The following is a 24242-nucleotide window of genomic DNA, read 5'->3' as shown; positions in this document are numbered from 1 at the left end:
GGCTCTCCCTTTGTTTTTTGCCCTTATCTTTTGCTTCAATGAGCTCTCTACGGATGTTTGGAGTGCTTTCCCTTTGTGTTTGCTCGTGTTGCTCAGTCGACTGATTTCCATGGTCTTCCCATTCCCATTCCAGTGTCTTTGTTGTTTCCTGCTTGCTGTATATTTCCCTGTTTATGCCTGTTGTCTCGAGTGATTAGAGGGATGTTCCACAGTCTGTATGATTCTGCCCTGTTACCATAATGTTACAGTACAATTCAGTGACTGCAGGCTGAGAGGAGCAGTTCGGTTTAGAGCCTTATAGTTAGGGACTGTACTTTATTTGTCAGAGGAGGGTGGCTGGGGTGTGACTTTGTTTTTGGTTCTCTCTTTTCCCCGGAGCTACAAATGTTTTTGTTTGTAACAGCAGTGACCACAAGATCAGTAACTTGGCACCACGGCCCTTAGTAGATTTTGAAAACTTACCCTTTGGTGACTAAAAGTTAAAATGAAATCCAGACAAAAAAGAGAAAACCTTTGTTATGTGTGCTCAAGTGTAGAATTTAAGGGTTTCAAGAGCAACCAGTTTCTTTTCTTAGTAACATTTTGATGAGACATAGAATAAAATGATTTCAAATTAGAAATATCACTGTTTTAAACTTAGATTTGATTATGTTTCTTGATGGAAGTGTTAGTACATGATGTGTTCAAGGACCATCAGAAATGAAAAAAAAAAAATCCCATGACAATTTCTGTAATCTTCATGGTAAATGATGTAATTTTAGTGATTTTTTAAAAAGAAAACATGCCTTTTTAATCCACTTGAGGGTTTATGGGCTGTAAGGGTATTTAAAATGAATCCAAAATATCCTCCTGAGACCTGAGCTTTTGTCTGGTATGCATTTTTAATTTCTCCTATAGCTATTTGGGATTATTAGGACCTGATAAGTATAAAAAACTAAACATCGTCAACAATAATAAGTCCCGATATCCTCAAACAAGACGATGATAAAGTCCTGGTATCATCAAACGAGACGATGATAAAGTCCCGGTATCATCAAATGAGACGATGATAAAGTCCCAATATCCTCAAACAAAACGATGATAAAGTCCAGGTATCATCAAACGAGACGATGATTAAGTCCCGATATCCTCAAACAAGACGATAACAAAGTCCTGATATCCTCAAACGAGATGATAATAAAGTCCGGATATCCTCAAACGAGACGATTATTAAGTCCCGATATCCTCAAACAAGATGATGATTAAGTCTCGATATCCTCAAATGAGACAATGATAAAGTCCCGATATCCTCAAACAAGACGATGATTAAGTCTCGATATCCTCAAATGAGACAATGATAAAGTCCCGATATCCTCAAACAAGATGATAATTAAGTCCTGATATCCTCAAACGAGACGATGATTAAGTCCCGATATCCTCAAAGGAGACGATAATAAAGTCCCGATATCCTCAAACGAGACAATAACAAAGTCCCGATATCCTCAAACAAGATGATAATTAAGTCCCGATATCCTCAAACGAGACAATAATCAAGTCCCGGTATCCTCAAATGAGACTATAATAAAGTCCCGATATCATCAAAGGAGATGATAATTAAGTCCCGATATCCTCAAACTAGACGATAACAAAGTCCCGATATCCTCAAACGAGACAATAATCAAGTCCCGGTATCCTCAAACGAGACTATAATAAAGTCCCGATATCCTCAAAGGAGACGATATCTAAGTCCCGATATCCTCAAACGAGACGATAACAAAGTCCCGATATCCTCAAACAAGATGATAATTAAGTCCCGATATCCTCAAACGAGACAATAATTAAGTCCTGGTATCCTCAAACGAGACTATAATAAAGTCCCGATATCCTCAAAGGAGACGATAATTAAGTCCCGATATCCTCAAACGAGATGATAATTAAGTCCCGATATCCTCAAACGAGACAATAATTAAGTCCCAGGATCCTCAAACGAGACTATAATAAAGTCCCGATATCCTCAAAGGAGACGATAATTAAGTCCCGATATCCTCAAAGGAGACGATAACAAAGTCCTGATATCCTCAAACGAGACGATAATTAAGTCCCGATATCCTTAAACGAGACAATAATTAAGTCCCGGTATCCTCAAACAAGACTATAATAAAGTCCCGATATCCTCAAAGGAGACGATAATTAAGTCCCGATATCCTCAAACGAGACAATAATTAAGTCCCGGTATCCTCAAACAAGACAATAACAAAGTCCCGATATCCTCAAACAAGATGATAATTAAATCCCGATATCCTCAAACGAGATAATAATTAAGTCCCGGTATCCTCAAATGAGACGATGATTAAGTCCCGATATCCTCAAATGAGACGATAATTAAGTCCCGATATCCTCAAACGAGACGATAACAAAGTCCCGATATCCTCAAACGAGATGATAATTAAGTCCCGATATCCTCAAACGAGACAATAATCAAGTCCCGGTATCCTCAAACAAGACTATAATAAAGTCCCGATATCCTCAAAGGAGACGATAATTAAGTCCCGATATCCTCAAACGAGACAATAATTAAGTCCCGATATCCTTAAACGAGACAATAATTAAGTCCCGGTATCCTCAAACAAGACTATAATAAAGTCCCGATATCCTCAAAGGAGACGATAATTAAGTCCCGATATCCTCAAACGAGACAATAACAAAGTCCCGATATCCTCAAACAAGATGATAATTAAGTCCCAATATCCTCATAGGAGACGATAATTAAGTCCCAATATCCTCAAACAAGATGATAATTAAGTCCCAATATCCTCAAACGAGACAATAATTAAGTCCCGGTATCCTCAAACAAGACTATAATAAAGTCCTGATATCCTCAAAGGAGACGATAATTAAGTCCCGGTATCCTCAAATGAGACGATAATTAAGTCCCGATATCCTCAAACGAGACAATAACAAAGTCCCGATATCCTCAAACGAGATGATAACTAAGTCCCGATATCCTCAAATGAGACAATAATTAAGTCCCGGTATCCTCAAATGAGACTATAATATCTCTTTATATCTCTAGATGGCAGGAAAAAGTGTCTATGAATGAGGACAACAGGTCCAAGTTAGGTAGGATGAAGTATAAGGTCAAGTAAACCCAAAATGCAATGTCCTCATATGAGGACACAGGGTCTCAGGAGGATATGACCTTTAAAATTAAATGTTTGTCCACTAAGCTGAATAAAAAAAAAAAACACCCTCCCCAGTGCTTAAAATGATTTAAAGTGACCACCCCCATGCTCATAAATAACAAACAGTCCCTTATGATAATACATAACATGTTCTTTAATCAACTGTATGAACCAACATAAACACATTCAGACCTGATTCAAGCATAAAACTATGCACTTGTTACTAAGGAAAATCTGGACCTGAATATCTCCATCCTGAGTATCTGTGTTACAACCATAAAAGGAGCCCAGTGTGTGTGCTTGATGTGGTGCTCACTCAGTATCCAGAGAGACTCTGATGTGTCTTATCAGCTTCTTTCTGGTTTGTTCTATCTTCCTCTCTCCCTCCTGTCTCCTGTTTTTATCCTGTGTCTGTTTCTTCCTCTGGTGTGGAGATGCAAGTAGGAGACAGATAAACTTAATACACAGTGTTTTATATGCCTGGCAACATTTTCATGAAAAATGCAGGAAACATTTGAGTGGGAGCTCCAGTGCTGTTCAGATTAATTTTACTTGACAGATACACAATGCATTAATAATTAATCTCTGCTCTTACGCTGCAGGGCTCCCATCAACGGTTCTCATACTTTGGGTGTTGACCAGATTCTTCTATGATGATAGAGGGTACGATTTATCGCATGATATGCAGCAAAGCAGCCAAAAGTTTGTCATAATTTCGATGCTGTTGTACCACAGCATGTTAAACAGTAATTCTTCCTGTGTGTGTACTTTAATTTAAGTGTAACATGATTTTAATTAAGTGAATTTTAATTACAGTTGCTGGGATGACACAGAAAATGTTGCAATCTGGTGGATTATTAAAGGACCAATAACAGCCTCGCTGCTGGTGAGTAGAGAGCAGAGAAACTGTAGCCCACTGCTACTAACTTCCCCGAAACTGTGGAAAAAATAACAACATTAGCAACCAATAAAACATGTCTCCCTGATGTTAGCATGTAGGTACATGTAGCAGTGTACTTGTAGCTGGGGAATGATCCTATAGCAGCACTTTCTCCCATTAAAATCATCACTTAAAGCTTCTTAACACACCCTGACACCCAGCAGGAACAATGATGAGGTTTTATGCACCAATTTGTGCCTTTTCTGAATGAAGTTATGGGGCAAACGTCTTTAATTTCATCAAAATAAAAGTCCTCTGCTTTCACATTCATAATAGGGGGACAATTGTACATGTTCTAAATCTTGAGGGGGATGTATAACCTGCTCCCCTCCTGAAATCTATGCCTATGGGAGTCTGCAATCCAGTCTTTGGATGCCAAGTCATATTGATCTAAATAGGCCTACTGCGATTCAGTTTCTCTTGGTCGTGTCCTTTTTCTTTCTCTTTCTTTTTTAACCAATGTATTTTTTCAGCCAAACAAAACAAAAGGTAGGCAGGTAAGCACCATAGCAGTCATAGGTACGTTCCTCAAAATATGGCACTCCCATGCTAAAAATTGAACACAGTTTGACGTCAGCTTCACATTCACTGCTGCAGTTGCTAAGCTGTAATGGAATAATTGCTGCGGGGGCAGGGGTTTAGCACACGGTCAATTGCTAATATTTATTTTATTCATGAATGCCAATCAGTTTACTACACACAATATAAAAGTTTGCTTTATTAAACTGGGATTGTGGTGGGAATAAATAGGTGTTTGTGCACTAAAACTAAAAGTGTGTGTAGTGTCTCTCTTGGGATTTTGTTACCTGGGTAACTGTGCATACATGTTCATGTTTCCCTCTCAGGTCAACATAGTCATCTTCATCAACGTGATCCGGATTCTGGTTCAAAAGCTTAAATCCTCAGCCATGGCCGGGAACAATGACACCGGACACTTTATGTAAGTCACAACTATTCAGAGTTCCCTCAGACACACTCACACATGGGAAGTGAACTTTAAACACAGTTATATTTGGTGGCTCTTGAAGAACCAGAGCAGCAACAAGGATTTAGCTGAGAGAACGTATCCCCTCTTAACAAAAGGTACATTTATGAATATTATATCTTAGTAAAGCAATACCAAATGCTTCAACATAACAGAGAGGTAAGAAGTGTATGGCATCAGCAAACAGTGAGAGGTGTCAGGCTATACAGGCTGCTTTATACACCTGATTACGATATTGGCTACCTGCTGGGAGGTAACATCCAAGCAGCTGATGAATGGGCCACTGATTGTGAGGGAAGAAAGAAGCACCTGATATCAATCAACTAATGGAGGCAAGACTTCAGAACTCTGCCCGGACTTAACACAATGCTTCACATGTGATGTTCATTTTAATTCGCCTCCAGTTCTCCGTGGCAATTAAATATTTACATTGCAAAAGGATTTTAATACCTGACCTGTTAAATAATGACGAAGACTGAATAATAGAAGAGATAGATAACAGTTTCTATATTTAGGAATTGAATTATTTCGTGGGGAGTTTATGTAGTGGTGATTTGTTTTGCATAATGCCATTTTGATTATGTCAGTAGCATTTTTGAACAAAAAGTTAGTGTTACTCTTTTAAACAGTACTCTAAAGTTCATGTTTTCAACTTAACACAAAGTGACCAAAAGAAAAAAAAGTTGAATGAATAGTTAAAATATATTCTGGTAAAAATGAGGAGGAAGCTTCACATTTATAACTTCGATGCAATGCAATCTTTTATTTCGGGTTTTATCAGGATTACATTGGCGTTAAAGGTGCGCCGCTTTGTTCCCCTTATTCTTTGATGTCTGCCTGCGAGCCAGCACCTTGAAATAAAAGGTGTAAAAATTGAAACCAAGTTCACACACACACAACATATTCAGAAATATTCAGAAATGCCAAAAAATCAGGAAATAATTTGACCTTTTAGATGACATCACCTGACTATAACACTAGATGCAGATGCTGGCGACACTCACAACACAATACTGAGCTGCAAGAGAGTCAAAACAATATGTGTCAAATGCAAGTGTTTCACTTTAAATCAAGCTTTAGTCACTATAGACTTTCAGTAGGACAAATGACATTCTCTCCATACAGCACATTTGGAGACAAAATAAAGTATTGTAAGTGTTTCTTTTAAACAATTAAGCAATTTTTCGGCGTTGAGGTAAAACTACTGAGAAACTGATATGTCGGAAATGGACGACACATTCTTTGAAGAGTTTACTATGAAGATTTAATGGAATAACTTGATGAAATCCCTCGACAAAATTCCAGTCTTCCTCGCAGTTTAATGGAGAAAACTCTGCGTCTGAATCTCGGAGCCCAGAAATCCTTGTTGTACCTGAGTGAATCCTTCCTCCTTTTGACATCTGGTTGGTGCACATTCCAGCTCAGCTGAATTAATTTACAATGAGAGCAGCTCGTAAAAATAGCACCAGATACCAGAAATAGATGTCTCCTTCATCGTCGTGCGACAGGATTGTTCCACCAGTTCAATGAATGCTTCACGCTTTCAAAAGCCTCATCTCTGTCCTACAAACTTCAATCTGATTCAGACGGATCTGTGATGCCAACACAAAGGCACAAATCCCAGGAGTGAAATAAGACGAACACAATCCTATTATAGGCCTGGAAATAATCCGACCTTTTTTTTTTAAGTTAAACTTTCAGCAGCAAAGGCTGTGATGTTATTTCTAATCAGAGTGATTTTTTTTGTCATGTTGACTTTTCAGATGACTCTTGTCATGTCCTTGTGACAGCTTTGAATCTGATTTCATCATCAGAGAACAAGACGAGACATCTCGTAACTACTGATTGATCTGTCATAAATTATGTTTTGATTGGCTGTGGATTTAGATCATTAGATATCTTCCCAGCTAGTTTATTATCTCTGTGACATGAAAGAATAAAAGTGACAAAAAGAAAATTAAGAGAATAAGACAAGGGTATTAATCAGTGGTAGTTCAATCAGGAAAGACAGAAGAATAAAGATAATATTTAATACAGATTATGAGTGTACAGATTAACAGATGATTTGTGCTGATTGAGACTGAGGCACTTGGACACCAGACAGAGATGTTTTGTGATTAACCCCCTCATGGAGTCCTGACACTGGTGGAGGCGGTGGCCGATGACTCTGAGGCTGCTGACTGCTGAGGCAGATGAGGCTGATGAATCCATAGAGATTACGTGGTGATAGGGAGGTGAAAAGTGCGCACGGCTGCTGCAAGAAATAACTATGGCAGAGAACGAACCATATTTAAAATGAGAGGCAGTAAGATGACAGGCTGACAGAGGAGGTGTGTCGCTGTGCCATTGGTTGACTGTGAATCAGCTGAAAACAGCTGACACCTCAATTTACAGACCCAGACAATGACACTTAGAGATAGTGAGTGAACATGCGTGCAAAGAGTGAACGGCAGGGTGAGAGAGAAATCTTACAGCCCGAGCATGAAAATTCCAAATTGTTGCAATAATGTAATGTCACCACAATTAAACAAAACAAAACATTTACATGATATTTAGACACCACCGACCTGACTTGAGGTAAACTTTGAGCACAATGCATAGGGGTGTTGTATGTTGACATTTTAATCTATTCCACTGATGGCGGTGTTGCTTTAAAGGTCAATTTGTTTAGTAAAGATCTGATGTCTGCCACATCCGAGCTACCTGTGATGAGACTTGGCAGAATGATGCAGTCTGGCATTTGAAACTAAAGCACTGATTAGACTGACACAGATAAAGGTGAATATTTCAAACTCTAAAAAGCCACAATGACTTATTCTGATGATGATGATGATGATGATGGGGTGATACGTCTCACAAGTTTAAAGCTCCTGAAATTGTTCTAGTTTTGTTCTTTATATTTCATCCCTTTTAACTCAGAAGTCACATAATCTTGGTACTCATTCACAAAATAGGTTGTTGTTTCACACTCCCTTAATCAGAACTGATCGAGGAGGAATGTCATTCTCTTACAGTGCACTTTATACATGAAATAATCTGCAAAAGACCTTACACTCTTCCGCCCTTATGGCTGTTTAAATGTCTTATTTCTGATCTTGGTTTAATTAAATGTAAATGCTTTTAACTATACATCTACATTTTAGCATGTTTATCACCCTGTATTTCTACTTTTAGCGTCCATTTATTGCTATTGTTGCTCGTTGTATGATTTCATTTCTGTTTTAAAGCCTTACCTTTCTGGAAATTTTATGCTTTTCTTTGTTTAGGTTAAAATGCTATTAATAAGCTGATGGCACACTAAAATGTAAGTGAATTCCACTCATTCTGCTCCAATCATTGCATTCGGACTGAATGCAATGATTGGCCAAGCATCCTGTCCGTCTTACCCTCGTGGAGGCCTCCAACTGACGTAACCGCTTACGTAACAAAACTCGTAAAACTGCGTAGAAAAACATCAGCTCTGCTTTCGAGCGATGGCGAAGACTGATGGAGCTTCATCCTGAGCTAAAAAGGGACGAGATGGTTGCAGAGTTTCGGCTGGACAGGTATTTTTAGTTTGCCTCTAATGTAACATAGGCGATAACATATGACAACATAGCATCCAGTTGCTAACGGCTAACGTTAGCCTACTGTAGCGTAGCCTCTGAAACATTAACATTATCTTCCTTGTGCGTTTCCACTTACAAGTTACGTTAACGCTACTATCTAACGTTAGCACTGTAACCTTATTCTAAAACTCATCAGTCATCACTGACTCCGGTTGAGTTTTAAAACTCCGGGGTTGCGTTTGACTGTCTTGGTTGTAATGTTACACTCGTTCTCCTCTTCCGTGTATCTAACGTTACCTTGCCCACGCCTACGTCTATAATGAGGACATAATGTAGGAGGGGGGAGTAGGCCTTCGGAGGGAGGTGGAGTTGCAGGAGGAGGGGGATGGGTATTGGAGGGAGGCGGGAGTTGTGGATGTTCAAATTTTTTCTAACTGCTGTGTGAAATGCAAGAAAGGTAAGAGTTGCTTTAAGTGATATGCATGATGTTTCTTTGTTTGCTTAGTGATTTTTTTTCGACGTCTTTGTTCATGCTTGGCATCATTGAAAATTAGGGGCTCCTCCCTGAGTCTTAAATAAAGGTTTGAAAGAAAGAACGAATGAATGAATGAATGAATGAATGAATGAACGAAGTCTGCAGGATTGTTCTTTAACATTAACTATAATAAGAAACAACAAGAATAAACCCTGTTACTTGTTATTTAAGAGTTTAAGACTGAAAAACCCTAATAATTTGCTTCATCAGATGTGATTGACAGTGGATTACCAACATTAGTAAATAAATCTACTACTGTCATTACATTTTAATTCCGAGTTAAATCCTGATTGGTGCATGGGAGGATGTGACAAATGATCCCTACCCACTCCCAAATGCTGAAAATCGCAAAACAAAAAACACAGAAATCTCTCGTGTGAAACAGCCAGAGGATTATATGTTCATGAAGGACTCATTGCTCAGACTCTAATAGTGAAAATACGTCTTCTGGTTTATGTGTGGATTTTTAGCATGGATTAGCCCGAGTTGTGCCTTTACATACCTGGATTGCTGTCTTTCTTTCTTTCTTTCTTTCACTCTTCTGTTATTTGTTTCCTGCAGGAGGCTGGCTAAATCCACCCTTTTCCTCATCCCTCTGTTTGGGATGCACTACACAGTGTTTGCCTTCCTGCCTGAGAACACTGGAATGGCAGCCAGACTCTACATCGAGCTCGGACTGGGATCCTTTCAGGTATAAAACACTGGCAAGGGGGCAGAACAAAAAAGTCCTAACTTAAAACCTGAGTTAAGACAGGTCACAAAAAGTTAATTGCAGTAGTTTGAATAATGGATGTTCTCAAAGTAGTCCTTGTTCCACAGGAGTTTGACTTGTCTTAGTTGGATCAGCAAAGATGGATGTTACTAATAACACTAACGATGGGTCTGCTCTATTTAAGTGTCCCACTAAGCCATGACAGTGAGTCAGTATGTACATTACCAGGAGCTGGGCACTGAAGCAGTTGAATGGAAGTCAGCCATCAGTTTATTATTTACACCTTTACTTTTCCTGCTGCGACATGTCAAAATGTCTTCTGTGAAAAAAGGCTCATCAGAAATCAAATTCTTTCCGTAAAACAATCTAACACTTTTAATTTAAGTAACTTTATGATACCTTTATAAGAGATTTGACTGCAGAAAAATGACAGTGAGGACGTGATAGTAAATGACCAAAAGAAACAATCAACTCTTTAGGCTGTCGATATTTATGTATTCATAAGTATTTCAAATGTTTAAATTTGTGTTTGAGAAAGGTCATATCTCTGTCACTGCATTTTGACAAACAGAGGCTCTTTATTAACCCTTTGCTTAGCTGACACTGTGATCTGTAGCCTAAAGTTCGGCTTTAGCTTCTAACTATCTTTGTCTTTTTAACCTGTTGTTGTTGCTGAGTCAGTTTGACATCCTGGATATATCCTTTAAACACAGACTGTAGACCCCTCTGTCTGCTTCTCTCTGGAATCACTGTTTCATTTTTCCAAATATAAGATAATATTTCTTCAGGGAGTGCAGTTAGTTACAGCGTGGGCTCCATGCTTACTCTGACAGCTTGTTGAACCATCACAAAGGGGCGGGGCTTAGCAAAAAGATAGTTGTGAGCTGGCCAATCTGCCAGACATAAGACATATCATGTGAAAGTGATGCACCTTAAAAATTATACAAACTATTAATCTGTCACATGTGGCAAGTGAAAATATCACAAAAGCAATAACAAATGTGAAGTGTGTAAAGTTATGGAACATCTTACGACACGAAGAATTTTGTTTGAGCTTATAAATGCAATAAATCTGAGATGGATTTTCCAAAATTGCGTTATCATTGATTACACCATAGAGCTACCATGAAACTTTTCTCTTTAGGTTGACTATATGTACAATTAGGGCCATTTCATAGTAGACGTACGCAATGTGAGCAAGTGACGCAAGTGACGCAAGCGACGAGGGCAACGCATTTCCTAGTCAGTACATTGAATGCAAGCAAACCAGGCGACACTTGAAATGCAATACATCATTTGCGCAATAGGGGGTAGCAGAGTCACCAGTACATTCTGGCTAGCTAGTACTGCTGTAGCTAGCTAGTACTGCTATTTTATTAGCGTGCAGGGCACTAGAACTGTCATATAAATGGGGGCGTGCCCGTACGAGTTTGCAAAGTTTTTCCTCCTCACCTGCCATATTTCATACCTGCTTCTTCTGTGAATAACAAAAAGTGGTTAATTTCGAGTGTGTCGCTTGCATTATCTCCCCGCTGGCAACGCATGGTATTACACGCATCGCTGTGTCTTGATGCCTCCCAATACGTTTGCGTCTGCGTGCCTTTGCGTCGACTATCAAACGGCCCTTACTGTAGTGATTTAAGGGGAGTGTGTTACTGAGATTAGAGTGTGAGGATTGTATTACAGTCACCATGTCTCATGTGTTGCAGGGTTTTGTGGTGGCACTGCTTTACTGTTTCATGAATGGAGAGGTAGGTAAATGGAGGTGACAGTTTTGTGATACAAAAAAAAAAGTTATTTGCTGCCTAATGACCTGAAAGACCTGATCAGGTTATAATGCATTACAGACTCCTCCTTGCTCTGATTGGTTGTTTCATTCAGGTGCAGTGTATTCTTGCAAATGCCATTAGGAGCACTAGCAGGAAGCAGAGGAGGATGATTTTTTCTTATCTTAGGTTATCTGTCTCATGTACTGTTGTCAAGATATAGTGACAGTTTCAGCAAATATGATAAAGTTATTTTATAGAAGTTACCCACTGAAGCTTTAATCCCCCAAATTCAAGAACAAATAAACTAGATAGAGCTGTAACATCTGTACCTTTCTATAAGTTTGACAGCATGTTATCTGCCACAGTGTCTTCTCTGATACTGCCACTGGGGGCAGCAAAGTCACACATGTTTGAATTGTACTTATAGTGGCTTTAACAAAGCCAGTAAGTCTATTTCTGCCTCCAGTAAAGCTCTGCATACACGCCTTTGTCTGCAGGTCCAAACAGAGCTGCGGAGATGGCTGTGGAAGTGTCACAATCAAAACCATCTCACCCCAGCCAAGCGAAGTATCACTCAGATCACAGTTCGAGCCCGCGGGGGGCTCAAGCGACCTCCTTCTAGCGGCAACATCTCCTCAGTATGATTTTTAAGAGACCATCCATGAGAGGAAAGTTGTTGTGAGAATATCACGCAAAGAAGAAGTCCTCAAACTCAACCTGCTGATGACATTAATTCAACAACCCCTCCATGAGAGGAGTGTAGTGATTAAGGAAATGTTGCGCCGGGATGAATAACATCAGTGTCAGCAGCAGTTAGAATGATGACATCACACATTTCTGAGCTAAATCACAATGTCTTCTATCATATGTGCAACCAAAAAAATACTAAAAAGTACACTGGTGCTTGATTTGTAAGGATGTCATGGTGACGCTGTGGAAAGAGCACAGCAGAGACAGAGCTGGCCCAGAACCTGCAGGAAGATGATTTCACATGCTTGTGTTTACAGTTTGGAGTACAAAAATGAGCAAATGTTTGAGGGATTATATAGAGACAGCTGCGGAAACAATGGCTGTTTGAACTTGGCTAAATTATGTGAGACAAGCTTGACTTGTCTAATTGTTTTGTGCAGCACTCAACAGAAGCAGTTTTTAGTGCGGGCTGAAAATATGTGCGGGGTTGATATGAACCGAATGTGCAAATTGATTTTTTTGTGCAGCAATTCAGCTGCTGCTAAAGAGAAAATTTCAATCATGAACATGCAGAGGAACCTGAGCGGATGTATTTAAGGCTGTGTGTTTGCCTGTGTGTGTGAAGCTGCCACATATTGGTACATCATGTCTTAAAAAACTAATTATTTGGAGGAGCTGTCTGCTTTGATGAGCCATCTTTGAAATATTTGTGAATATTTATGAGCTTGTTTCTTCCTTCATCTGTCACTTTTTATGCTGCTGCCAGATGTGATAATCTGAATTTTTTGGCACATTTGTTGCACTGAAGAAGAAACCAAATTGGTACAAAAAAAGATGCCAGGCATTTACAGGGTAAGGTGGCATCAAATTGGTTCTGTGTGCGTATTTATATCTGGCATTTGTTTAAGCTCAAGATTTCACCCATATGCAAGTGACTGCCCAAATTTATAGCCAGAAACAAAACAACACAAACAAACAAACAAAAACACCAAGACATTCAAGCTCTGGCCATGTCCACATGGAGACGAGATTAGGTGTATCCGCAAAGGTTTTTTATCGTATAGACCTTTCGTAAACATGCAACCAGCGTTTTAGGAGCCCAGTACGCCAACTTTTGTAACCGGGTCCCAGAGTGAAAAAATCTGAAGATGCCACCTTCGCATTTCCGTATTTACAATATAGTACGCCTCTTTTCTGAAGCGATGATGCCATAACCCCACCTCTCCCTTAACCCGCATGCATTAGGCGTAAAGGCGCCACAACAACAATGGCTGACTACGCAGTGGTTGCATTTGTGCTAGTTTTGTAATCAAGTGTGACTCTAAGTAGCAGCTCTACCTCGTCGTCAGTCCATACAAAGTGAGCTCCTCTGGCGTTTGTATTTTCCGCCATCTTCTTCTTCGTGTTTGTTTACTTCGCACGAGTTTTATGTGCATGCTTCATTTCTTATTCTGTTTTTGGTGTACTTTGTGGCAGCGTTGCAGCGCCACTCACAGGCCTTGCATATATACTACAGCCTTTTCAGTGGCTTCATGTTTACGTACACATATCTTGAGACGATTCCGTGTTTATGGAAAACTTTTAAAAACGAAATTGGTTCTGTCTTCGTGTGGATATGGCCTCTGTCTGTAGCTGCCGAATCTCTGTGTTGGGTATTGTAGTCACAACTCAATCACCTAAAAAAATAGCCTTGTAGGTTTCTTCAAACCACATTACACACATTACATTTGTAAGTTATGATAAAGCGGATTAATAGACGCTTTTAATTTCAACAACAATGTGGCTAACATGGTTAGGTTCAGGCAAAGATCGTGTTTTGACTTAAAATTTCTGGTCTGGGGGGCTCTAGTGTTTAATGCAAAGAAGTGTGAAAGATAAAACGACACTGGGGGAGTGGGAGAAAAGTTGATTTGAGTGTTTTCTGCCTTCTAATCTTGTGGGATATCCACATGGAGCAGCACTGAGACAAAAACAGGACCAATTACGCATGGTGACAAATGAGTAATGAGGTTGGTCTGTCAGGTGTGTAGCCGGTTTTCTAAAACATTTTGTTGAAAGACGTATAATCCATTATGCATGCACTCTACGTAGTAACTTTTTTAACAAAACAAAATATCTAAACCATCCACTGAGGTGTGAAAAGGCGAACTTGTTCCGGATACGTTTTCTGGGCTAAGAATAAACCAGTGTCCAGTGTGCTTTATCTCTTTGGATTTGGCAAGCCATTTATTCTCAACACATGCTCACCATAACATAGAGGGGCAACAGCATTGTGCATATTCAACCATTATTCCAATCAGCAAATTCAGTTTTCCACATTGATACTTGATGCTTACACGACATGCTTCCGTAACACGATCAAAAACTGTTTGCTTCCCGTTCCACACACCTGATTCCCATTACCTGGAGCTTACCAATATGCACTTTAAACATGGATGCTGTGTTCAGTTTAATAACGGCATGCGTATATTTTTATTTACCTTGTTTAGATAAGGATAAAATAAACAAACAAAAACTATATGATGGCTCCAACACTCTATTGATTTATAATAATACCTAGATACTGGATGCCAAGATGGATGCCTGGGTTTACTTACCACTTGCTCTGGCTCCGCCCACGTGGCTCATAGACTTTACATCATTATGACATCACAGGTTTTTAAGTTGCTTTTCTCAGCTCAAGGAAAGTTTGACAAAAAAACCCTCCATGCATCAAAAACCTATAATGGAAAGAGTTATAACAGACCTTGTTTGCAATTTGAGGTGTCCTGTCAACAGTTTCACAGACATCTCTTTGACAATGGTGGACTATGGGTCAAATGCTTTTTGGGACACAGGGGATGTCTTGCAGCAATACATGAGGGGCCACTGGGAAAAATGTTCCTGGGGGCCTGCTACGTTATGTTATACTGGTAGCATTGTTACGCCCATCCTTAGGTCGTCCTATGGGACAAATGAAACTCCACCACTGACCCAATATAACCATGTAAGACATCTTTAAAACACTCAGCAAGCAAACAAGACAAGGAAAATTTTGGGCTGAGAGGCAACAGGGCCAGTAGTCCCCACACCAGTGGCCTTTCTCCTCTGCTGGCTAGTGATGTGACGTTCGCGAACGAGCCGAGTCTTTGAACGGGCTCTTTGAAGTGAGCGAGTGAACCGGCTCTTTAGAGTGAACGAGCCAGTTCCTTATTTCTTTGTTTTTTGCGTTAATTTACTCTGTATCAATTAATCTCAGATTATTTGATCTGGAACAAGCTGAGAAAGACTAGTTTGTGAGGGAGAAAGACAGTGCAGCCGCTCACTCGTTCACTTCAAAGAGCCGGTTCAAAGACAGTCTGCAGAGTCTATTCTGGGCCCACGTTACAATATCCAGATCACGTGATGCGAAAAATCAGCAATGCACACACACACACACACACACACACACACACACACACACACACAGAGCAAAAAAACAACAACGAACAAACCGCATCTTTGAACCGGCTCTTCAGAGTGAATGAGAGCCAAAGAACTGGCTCTCACAAGTGAACGAGGAATCCCATCACTACTGCTGGCACAGGAGCTCTTAAGCACCTCGTTAAGTAATGCAGCACACCTGAGGAGATCTACAGTGGAGGGAAAAGGGACAGCAGCACAGAACATAACGCATGTTATTGATGTTAGCTGGCTAAACATGCTGTCAAACTTTGCACTTTGAAAAAATGTATAAATAGAGCTGCATTCATCAGTCTGTTAGCGAAGTTGTTTTTGCTAACTTCCTGTGGCACAATGCATCCTGTCTGCCCAAAGTCTGCTTCAAAAGTTTAATTTTCTTCAGTGTAATTGAGGCAAATTCTGGACTGAAAAAAAAAAAAAAAAAAAAATAGAAGGAGGATTTTTACAAACACAAATGCACAAACATTTTCCTCCGGCGACTGGGTGATGTCATCAACACTGGCTGACAAAAATTCCGATCCATGCATCCCAGTTTTCAGTTTTTTTTATTTCATACAACATGAATAATGCACTGTACTGTTCAGCTAAGCACTTTGTCATTGTCAGTCCACAATATGATTTAATGTTGCACTTTATGTCACAGTGAATATGCTGTATTTCCATTGCTGCTCTTGTGGGTCTAGTGAGAGTTGGTCTGTTTAGGGAGAAACACAGTAATAAATGAAACATGTGTTTTTAGATGTATTTACAGCTATGCTTTAATGTTTGAATGTATTATTTTTATTCATGATGAACTTCATCAACATAATGCACTTGGTTTTCTGATTGTATAACAGAGGTAGAAAATGCTTGGGGCAAAATATTCATAAATGTTTATGTATGTACCCTGATTTGGATGAAAAATAGGAAAAAGAAGCAGCTAAATGGGCTTTCGTAATACTTAAAATGCATCAGTGCTGGACAAGGATCTTATTCAGCCAAAAAAAAAAAAAAGTTTAGATAATTTCCTCTTATGATAAAACTAATGGCATAGCTGTAAATCTGCTGCTAAATCTGTACACTGTCCAGCAAAATAAGTCACAACTCCACAAAATACCACAGACAGATTTATTTTGCAGTCAAATTTACACAATCTGAGACATGAATGTTAGACACCAGAACGCATGTTACACATGACACACCGTCACAGGTCGAACATAATATGGATGAGGCTTTATAGATATTCTTTTGACATTTAAGTTACTTATATCCTCATTAATGCTTTGTCATTACATACACATGCGTACAGAACACACACTCTCCAACTTTCAAACGCACTCACACACACACGCACACAGTCTGAAAACAGTTACATAAACATAAATGTACAAAAACACTGTCACAAACATTACAGGTCTTCGTCAAGAGGTCCTCCTGTGTGCCAAAAATATACATATACAGTGCGCTGTATACATATGTTCAAGAAAAGACATCATTTGTACACCATGGCAAATTCATAGCAGGCAACATTTAAGAGCAGCTGAGCAACATCGGTACATTCAAAAATTCATTGGCAATCAGTAGAACACACACACACACACACACGCACACACACATTCAACACTTGATAAAACTGGCTCAACACTCACACAGACATATGCCACACTGAGAATAGTTACATTTGAAGAAATAGTTTGATGTTTTGGGAAATACTGTGTGTTTTCTCTCCAACAGTGGGATGAGAAGATTGAAACTAGCTGTTTTTATTTTTGACAGCTGTATCATTCTTCTCATAACTCTTGCCAAGAAAATGACTAAACATATTTCCATAAATGTCAGACTACTGCTTTTTAGAAAACATGTCAAATGCTCGTCTTTGACACAAACTCTATATAAGGTTCAGTGTGTCACTGTAACGACAACTGTAAAAAGAGGTGTGTGTGGACAGAGGCATGGCTAGCTTTAGCCAAAATTAAGCTAACAGTTGAACCTTACTACCAGAATTAATATTGGCATGGTTTGTTTCTGCAAACCAGATATATTACATTTGTTTTATATGTTAAATATCTACATTTCATATGTAGCAGATGTGTTGAAACTTTACATTTCTTTACATTTTTGTATTCATTTATACACATTGTGTACGCACAAAACAAAGCCTGAATGAGAGGTGCGCCACTTCCTAGTTAAAAGTTGTGATCTATAAAAACAGTCTTGATGGGAGAAACCTTGACCCATGCTTATGAACATTTTGGAGATGGGAAATTGGCGACGCAGATGGCGAGATGGAAGCCTGGTTGTAGAAATTGTTGAATACACCATTTTTGGTTTTTGTTCGTACGTACATTTTTAGTACGGTTCCTAAACATTGTTTTATAAATATACCCCCAGGAGTGTAGTGCTCCTGGAGCACACCAGAACAAAGCTCTGACACTGTTTCTTCTCCAAGTGAGGGAATAAAATATTCACAGTTTGCATAAACAGGGTGAAATTCATACACATTTTTCAAGTGCTTTAAGATCCAATCATTACTGAAGCGCATGTCATGCAAGAGAGCCAATGAAATACAAATGCAATGGTTGAAGTTGACACTGAAGGTGTGCTGATTGATTCAAGACATCAACTCATACACTGAGAAACATGCAACTAAACATTTGTAAGTGCTATATCGTAGGCAACTGGGCTTGCTTGCGTTTCTTGAAGACGTTTCGCCTCTCATCCAAGAAGCTTCTTCAGTTCTAAATGACTGGTACGAAGTTGCAGGCTATAAACCCTGTGTGGCTGGGAACCCTTGCAGAGTCGTAGGGGTCACGTGAGCTCTTAGTTTGAGTGGTTAAGGTCACAATGTGAGTTGTTGACCCACCTGGCCACCAGGTGTGCAACTTCGTACCAGTCCTTTAGAACTGAAGACGTTTTGCCTCTCATCCGAGAAGCTTTCTCAGATGAGAGGCGAAACGTCTTCAAGAAATGCAAGCAAGTCCAGTTACCTACGATATTAGCACTTACGATTACCATGACCTGGATGACTGAGAATCTTCACCAACAAGCAACTAAACATTCCACCTTAAAAGTTGCCATCAGCCGTTGGTGGTAGCCTTTAAGTTGTATTATCCTCAGTCTAAAGGTACTACCTGTAAACTAGTGAAGATGAAAAGGCAGCTAAACATCCTTTCTTTAATGGTTGTAATTGACTAAAGCATGTAAACATAGCAACAGTGGTAAGAGCCACAACTTAACCATGCACGTGCACACATGTTGGTGGGCTGTGGTACACCCCTGGTTCTGACACCACTGCAGTTGATATGTGGTTAGGTTTGACACAAAAAGCACATGGTTATGGTTGGGAAAATGTCAGGATTTGGCTTAAATACCTGGGGTCTTATTTATAAAACAATATGTAGGATCCATACTAAAAATGTACGTACCGACAAAAGTCAAAAATTGCATGCCCCAAAGAATACTGGACAATTTTCTACAATCAGGCTTCCACCTCACCATCTGCGCCGCCAATTTCCTGTCTCCAAAATGTTCATAAGTATGGGTCAACGGTTCTCCCATCAAGTCTGTTTTTATACATCCCAACTTCAATCTCTTTCAGGCTTTGTTGTATGCGTACGCAATGTTTATAAATGAGACCCCAGGTCTGGTCTCTCCAAACACAGCCGGACTTGGAAATGACTAGACGTGTCATTAAAGGTTTGCTATGCAGGAACTGTCAGCTGCTGTTTGAAATGAAAGTGAAAACCAACCCTAGCCTTATCACCTTGGTGCCGCTTGGCATTTTGCCTTACTTACTTTTGCCATGTCTACGATTTTTGTTGCTCCCTCTTGAATGTGTGTAGCCTACGGTGTGATAACCAGTGGCTACCTTTTAATCAAGTCCTGACCTCACCTGTCTGCTGTGCACATGCAGAGAGCAGAGTCTCTGTAGATAAATACACCGCCACACACTTCTAGTGGGTCATAAATTAAGAATGAGAGAGATTACTTTTATATGATTCTATACATTGTTTTTTTTTAGAAAAAGCCTGCATAGTATACCTTTAAAAATACCTACTTTTGTTGTTTGTCGGTGGTGTCACGCCATCAACAATCCCCTCCTCCTCCTGATGAGAAAGTCAGCTCATATACGTGTCATCTGATCTACGTCACTTCAGCAATATTAATATGATATGTATGAAATGTACTAATGTACATGCTTTGCAGAAATGTACCATGCCAACATTTTGTCCGGACAACTGGGCTGAAAAGTTCCGCAGCCTGACTTTATTACAGCGCTAAACGGTGCCCCCAATCCTCAGTATATCCTCGTGTCTCAGGAAATGTTTTGAAATTCAAATAGTTCACAGTTTGTTTTAAAACTAGAGACCGTAGGAAGGATATTTTAAGATTGAGGAGGACAACACATCATAATTCATGTAGAAAAATCTAATTTGTAGGCTTGCTTGTTGATTTGTGTAAAAAAATCACAACACATAAATGTGAACAGTGTTGAGCATGTGGCATTTGAGTGCCTCAGTGTCCCACACTACCTCTGTTTCATCCAAAGTCCACAGTACAAGGCTCAAAAAGCAAATCAACGCCAGTCAAATGTCCCTCTTGCGAGTTGACTACCAAACTAAAATTCTAACACGTTGCTGCCACCTTGTGGTAAACAAATATACAGCACAGACATGGTCAGGAAAGGAGTTTTCTACTCTTCTTTTAACAGACAGTAACAGCTTTGAGACATGGTCGTTTCCATCTGAGCTGATTCAGACTCAGAGTGACGGCTGGTGATAGAACACGTAAGCAGCAGCAGAGTGGTTTTTATCACACCCTTGTACGCACTTTGTGTTTTATCTGGCGCAGTTCTCCACCTTCTAAACATCCCTAATTTTAAAAAAGATGTTTTTATTTTTTATTTTTTTACCCCTGGTTCTAGTTCCCTTGATAGCATCTCACGGTCACACTATTTTTGTCCAAAAGCAGCCAAGCAGATGCGTAAAACAGATGCATCTCTTCAGTAGTGTTTGTTTTATCTTTTTTTTTCCCCAAGAGTTTATATCTTTGTTTTATCTCTCACAATATCCTCTGCAGCAATTTCCTGTGAGTGTTTTTCTTTGAAACTAGAAATGAGACATTGTGCCAAACATCTCACCCGTCATGGCACTACATTTATGGCACTTTGACCAAGAGAGCTGATATCAATCAGTGTAATGAAATCATACATCAGGCATAAAGTACACATAAGAAAGCATCTATACTGTACATTGAGTCATTTCACATGGCTTATGGAAAATAAATATACATCCTTTTCTGTTCCGACAATGTTCAAACCATTTTTTCAAGACACTACATTCTTTTAATCCACTCAAATGACGGTACAAAAAATAAATATCTTGAGTAAATACTGTGGATAAATCCTCCTGTACAGATCTTTTCACATTTTATCTTATTAAATGATTTCCCCTGCTGGACATTTATTGTTTATGAGCTTAGTTTGTGCACAAAAACAAAGAGAAAACAGACATAAAGAGAAAATGGGCAATACTCCGCGATTGTCAAGAGCTGTCACATTAAAGCATTTTGTGTTGACTGTTACTTCACGTGTCTTTTTTGAAGCAGTTTATGTGTTTGAAACGGACTTATCTCGGATAGATGATAGCTGTAACCACGAGAGGCTATATAAAACAGCAGTTCTGTAGAGCTAATACTGGAGTCTTGTCAAACACATTATGAATACAAAAACAAAACACAGCAGGAGTCTTTTCACTTGAGAAATCTCACCAATAAAAGAGCAAAAAAAAAAAAAAAAAACAATTAAAAAAAGCAGAACTTTGCAAAGTGATCCACAATAAAAACACACCACTCTGTGCAGGAAATGACTCACACTACCACTTTAAGATATCTGTTCATTGCACTGGAAATAAAAGTGACAGCTATTTGTGACTGACTAGGCACTTTGGAATATGAGTGTTGGAGATGAGTCATACAAATAAATAAATAAATAAATAAATAAAATAAAGAGTAATATTTATAGTATAATACAATATGGCACGATGGGTTGGAGCTCAGAAAGAACAGGACAAAGACAAAGAGTCCTGGTATCTTTCAGAGCATGCTGAGGGTTTGATTCTTGCTAATAAAATGCTGCACATATAAACTCATGGCACTATGAGGAGCTTAGAGCGTCCACTACATTGCACATGTACTGTTTATGTTCACAGTCTGCAAGTACGTGACGGAAACTGAAAGGGAAATCAACTGGAGGAAACTCCACTAGCTGTGAGGATAAAGTTTTAAAGTCATTTGAGTTTTTGTAATCCTATTTTGTATCCCTCATGTACTGAGCTATCCTCCGCAGCAGTGGTTCCCAACCTTTTAAAACACACTGAGTCAACTCACGACCCCTTATCAAATGTTACACATTTTTACAAGATGTGAGCACTTTTTCGATGTTTTAATATGAAGCCTGAAGACATAAAAGTATCTGGTATTTCACAAAATGTTAAAATTAATGGAGCAGAAAATGTTGCTCTTCTTTTCTAACTTGTTGTATCTGACATTTCTCGACCCTTCAGATTAATCTTTTAACTCCCCAGCCCTGTCTCCTAGATATTACATTTATATACAGCCAATTAAAAATAGCAAATATGCTTTGAGGGAAACATATTGCCGAGAAAATCAGGCTGGGCTGTCCTTATAATGACAACTTGACATTAACCAGGATGACATTACCAGAAGATGTCTTGATGTTAATGTCAAGTTGTCATGACAAAGACATCTTCTGGTAATGTCACTTTGATTAATGTCAAGTTGTCATAATCAAGACAACCCAAACAATGTCAGCTTGTCATTACAGAAACCGAATGACACTTAATGACAACGGTCATAAACGTTTATGACATGTACATAATGTTTATGACAGGTTCATGACCGTGTCATGTCATAGTTATGACAGTGTCATGTCACTCTCATGTAGATACCTTCAAGTAAAGTGTTACCACTGTTTTTAATTAACATTGAACTAAAATCAGAATCTTTCTCTAACCAAAGTGCTTTTGTTGTCAACGTCCTGCACTTTGTATGCCAACCATCCTTCCTAGCCACCTCTTTCCGAAGCCTACATGGTACATGAATGTAGTGTTTCATTATCTGTCTCTGAACGTAATTCAGGCAGCGATTACGTTGCCACAACAACGTTATTAAGAAAGCAGTTTAGTAACGTACAAACGTAATTTCTACGAGACAGGTTCGACCTCCCAGGTCGGGAACCACTGCCTGATAGTGCTCACTCATTTTGGCACTATGTTCTACTACAAATACTGTGTGTGTATATTTGATTTAATACAAACAAATAGTTCAGAATATAGTGGGCAGGATCTTCTGGGTCCTCAGGACATGTGATGAAGTCTACAGATTTGGGCTCCAGTTCCTTTTGTTTGAAAAGGTCATTACAATACTGCGTTATGCGAACGAAAGAAACTCTGATCTAGACACCAAAAGTAACTATTTACAAAGTCCATGAGTTGTTATTTTTTCTCCTTTTATCTTTTGACATACTCTGTACTTACGGCTGATTGTATAAAAATGTTTAAATTTAAGATGAAATGTTCAAACAATGAGCATTTGTACAAGCAAGGCGAACGTTTGGTTGTTGTTTAACTTTGGACTGTTACGAGATCAGATCCAGTCAGGCAACCTGTATGGCACTTTGAAGCACATTTACGTTACATACCAACAGCCAAATATGACCCCTACGTCTGATGTTTAAATACTGTTTTCTTCTTTTGACAACTATTGTTTTTTGGCACCAACTCTACATTAATATTGTTTATAAATAAACAATAACGGGGCTAAATCTGAACTAAACTAAGTGGTAGGAAATTTCTAATAATTTCTGTTTTAATCTAGGGAGTGGAATTTGTTAAAATATCAAGAGTATCATAAGTCAGAAAAGATTGAAATCTATTGAAAACAATAAATAAATTATACTTTATCGTCACATGAAATTATAACATACGAAAGCTACTCTAATGAGTCTCCAGTAAATGCTTTCAGAAATACCTCATTTTCAAAAGGCCAAACTACAAAATGTCAGAGGTATCAGGGGCCACTTTGGTCTGCTCTGGTTGGTCTGGGTGTACATAAGTGGAACGGCACCTTGAAGTTGACTTCTCGCCAGTCAGACGCTCAGGTTGGGAGGCTGATGTTGGCACTCTCCGCCAGCGGGCTGGACATGCGTATCTGGGAGCTGCTCTTGCTGAGGATCGACAGCTGAGTCCCGCCGTTCACTCCACTGCTGGCCAATGAAGGGTGCCGCTGCTGCTTCAGGTCCACAGCAAAGTACCGATTCACCGTCCAGCTGCGCCATTTCCTCTTGATCTCCGACTGCACCTTCAGGGAGAAACTTCACAAGGTCATTTTTTAATGAACTTTAAGCTGCACCAACTCCTCAAAAAGGTACAGTTCACTCAAGCTGTGTCGGTAACACTTTAAG

At 39.2% G+C, this 24242-nt stretch overlaps 2 protein-coding genes across 5 annotated transcripts in view; one reads left to right on the top strand and one right to left on the bottom strand.

Moving 5' to 3' along the window:
* LOC117272525 (pituitary adenylate cyclase-activating polypeptide type I receptor) overlaps window positions 1-18473 on the top strand; it is a 51546-nt gene extending 33073 nt beyond the window's left edge. The window contains exons 8-13 of the mRNA XM_033651494.2: window positions 3764-3824; window positions 3978-4047; window positions 4947-5041; window positions 9731-9860; window positions 11591-11632; window positions 12148-18473. Coding sequence (XP_033507385.2) covers window positions 3764-3824; window positions 3978-4047; window positions 4947-5041; window positions 9731-9860; window positions 11591-11632; window positions 12148-12294 — 545 coding nt within the window. The 3' untranslated portion in view covers window positions 12295-18473. The remainder of the gene's footprint in view (window positions 1-3763; window positions 3825-3977; window positions 4048-4946; window positions 5042-9730; window positions 9861-11590; window positions 11633-12147) is intronic.
* The window catches only part of LOC117271416 (pituitary adenylate cyclase-activating polypeptide type I receptor-like), a 42587-nt gene continuing 35219 nt past the window's right edge, over window positions 16875-24242 (bottom strand). For 2 of the 4 annotated variants that reach the window (XM_033649551.2, XM_033649553.2), the window contains one exon: window positions 16875-24152. In XM_033649551.2, coding sequence (XP_033505442.1) covers window positions 23928-24152 — 225 coding nt within the window. In that variant the 3' untranslated portion in view covers window positions 16875-23927. The remainder of the gene's footprint in view (window positions 24153-24242) is intronic. The other 2 variants (XM_033649552.2, XM_033649554.2) reach the window with 1 other exon arrangement.

This window comes from Epinephelus lanceolatus, chromosome 12 (genome assembly GCF_041903045.1).
Source record: "Epinephelus lanceolatus isolate andai-2023 chromosome 12, ASM4190304v1, whole genome shotgun sequence".
Lineage (NCBI taxonomy): Eukaryota > Metazoa > Chordata > Actinopteri > Perciformes > Serranidae > Epinephelus > Epinephelus lanceolatus.
This window is presented reverse-complemented; position numbering and strand designations above follow the sequence as displayed.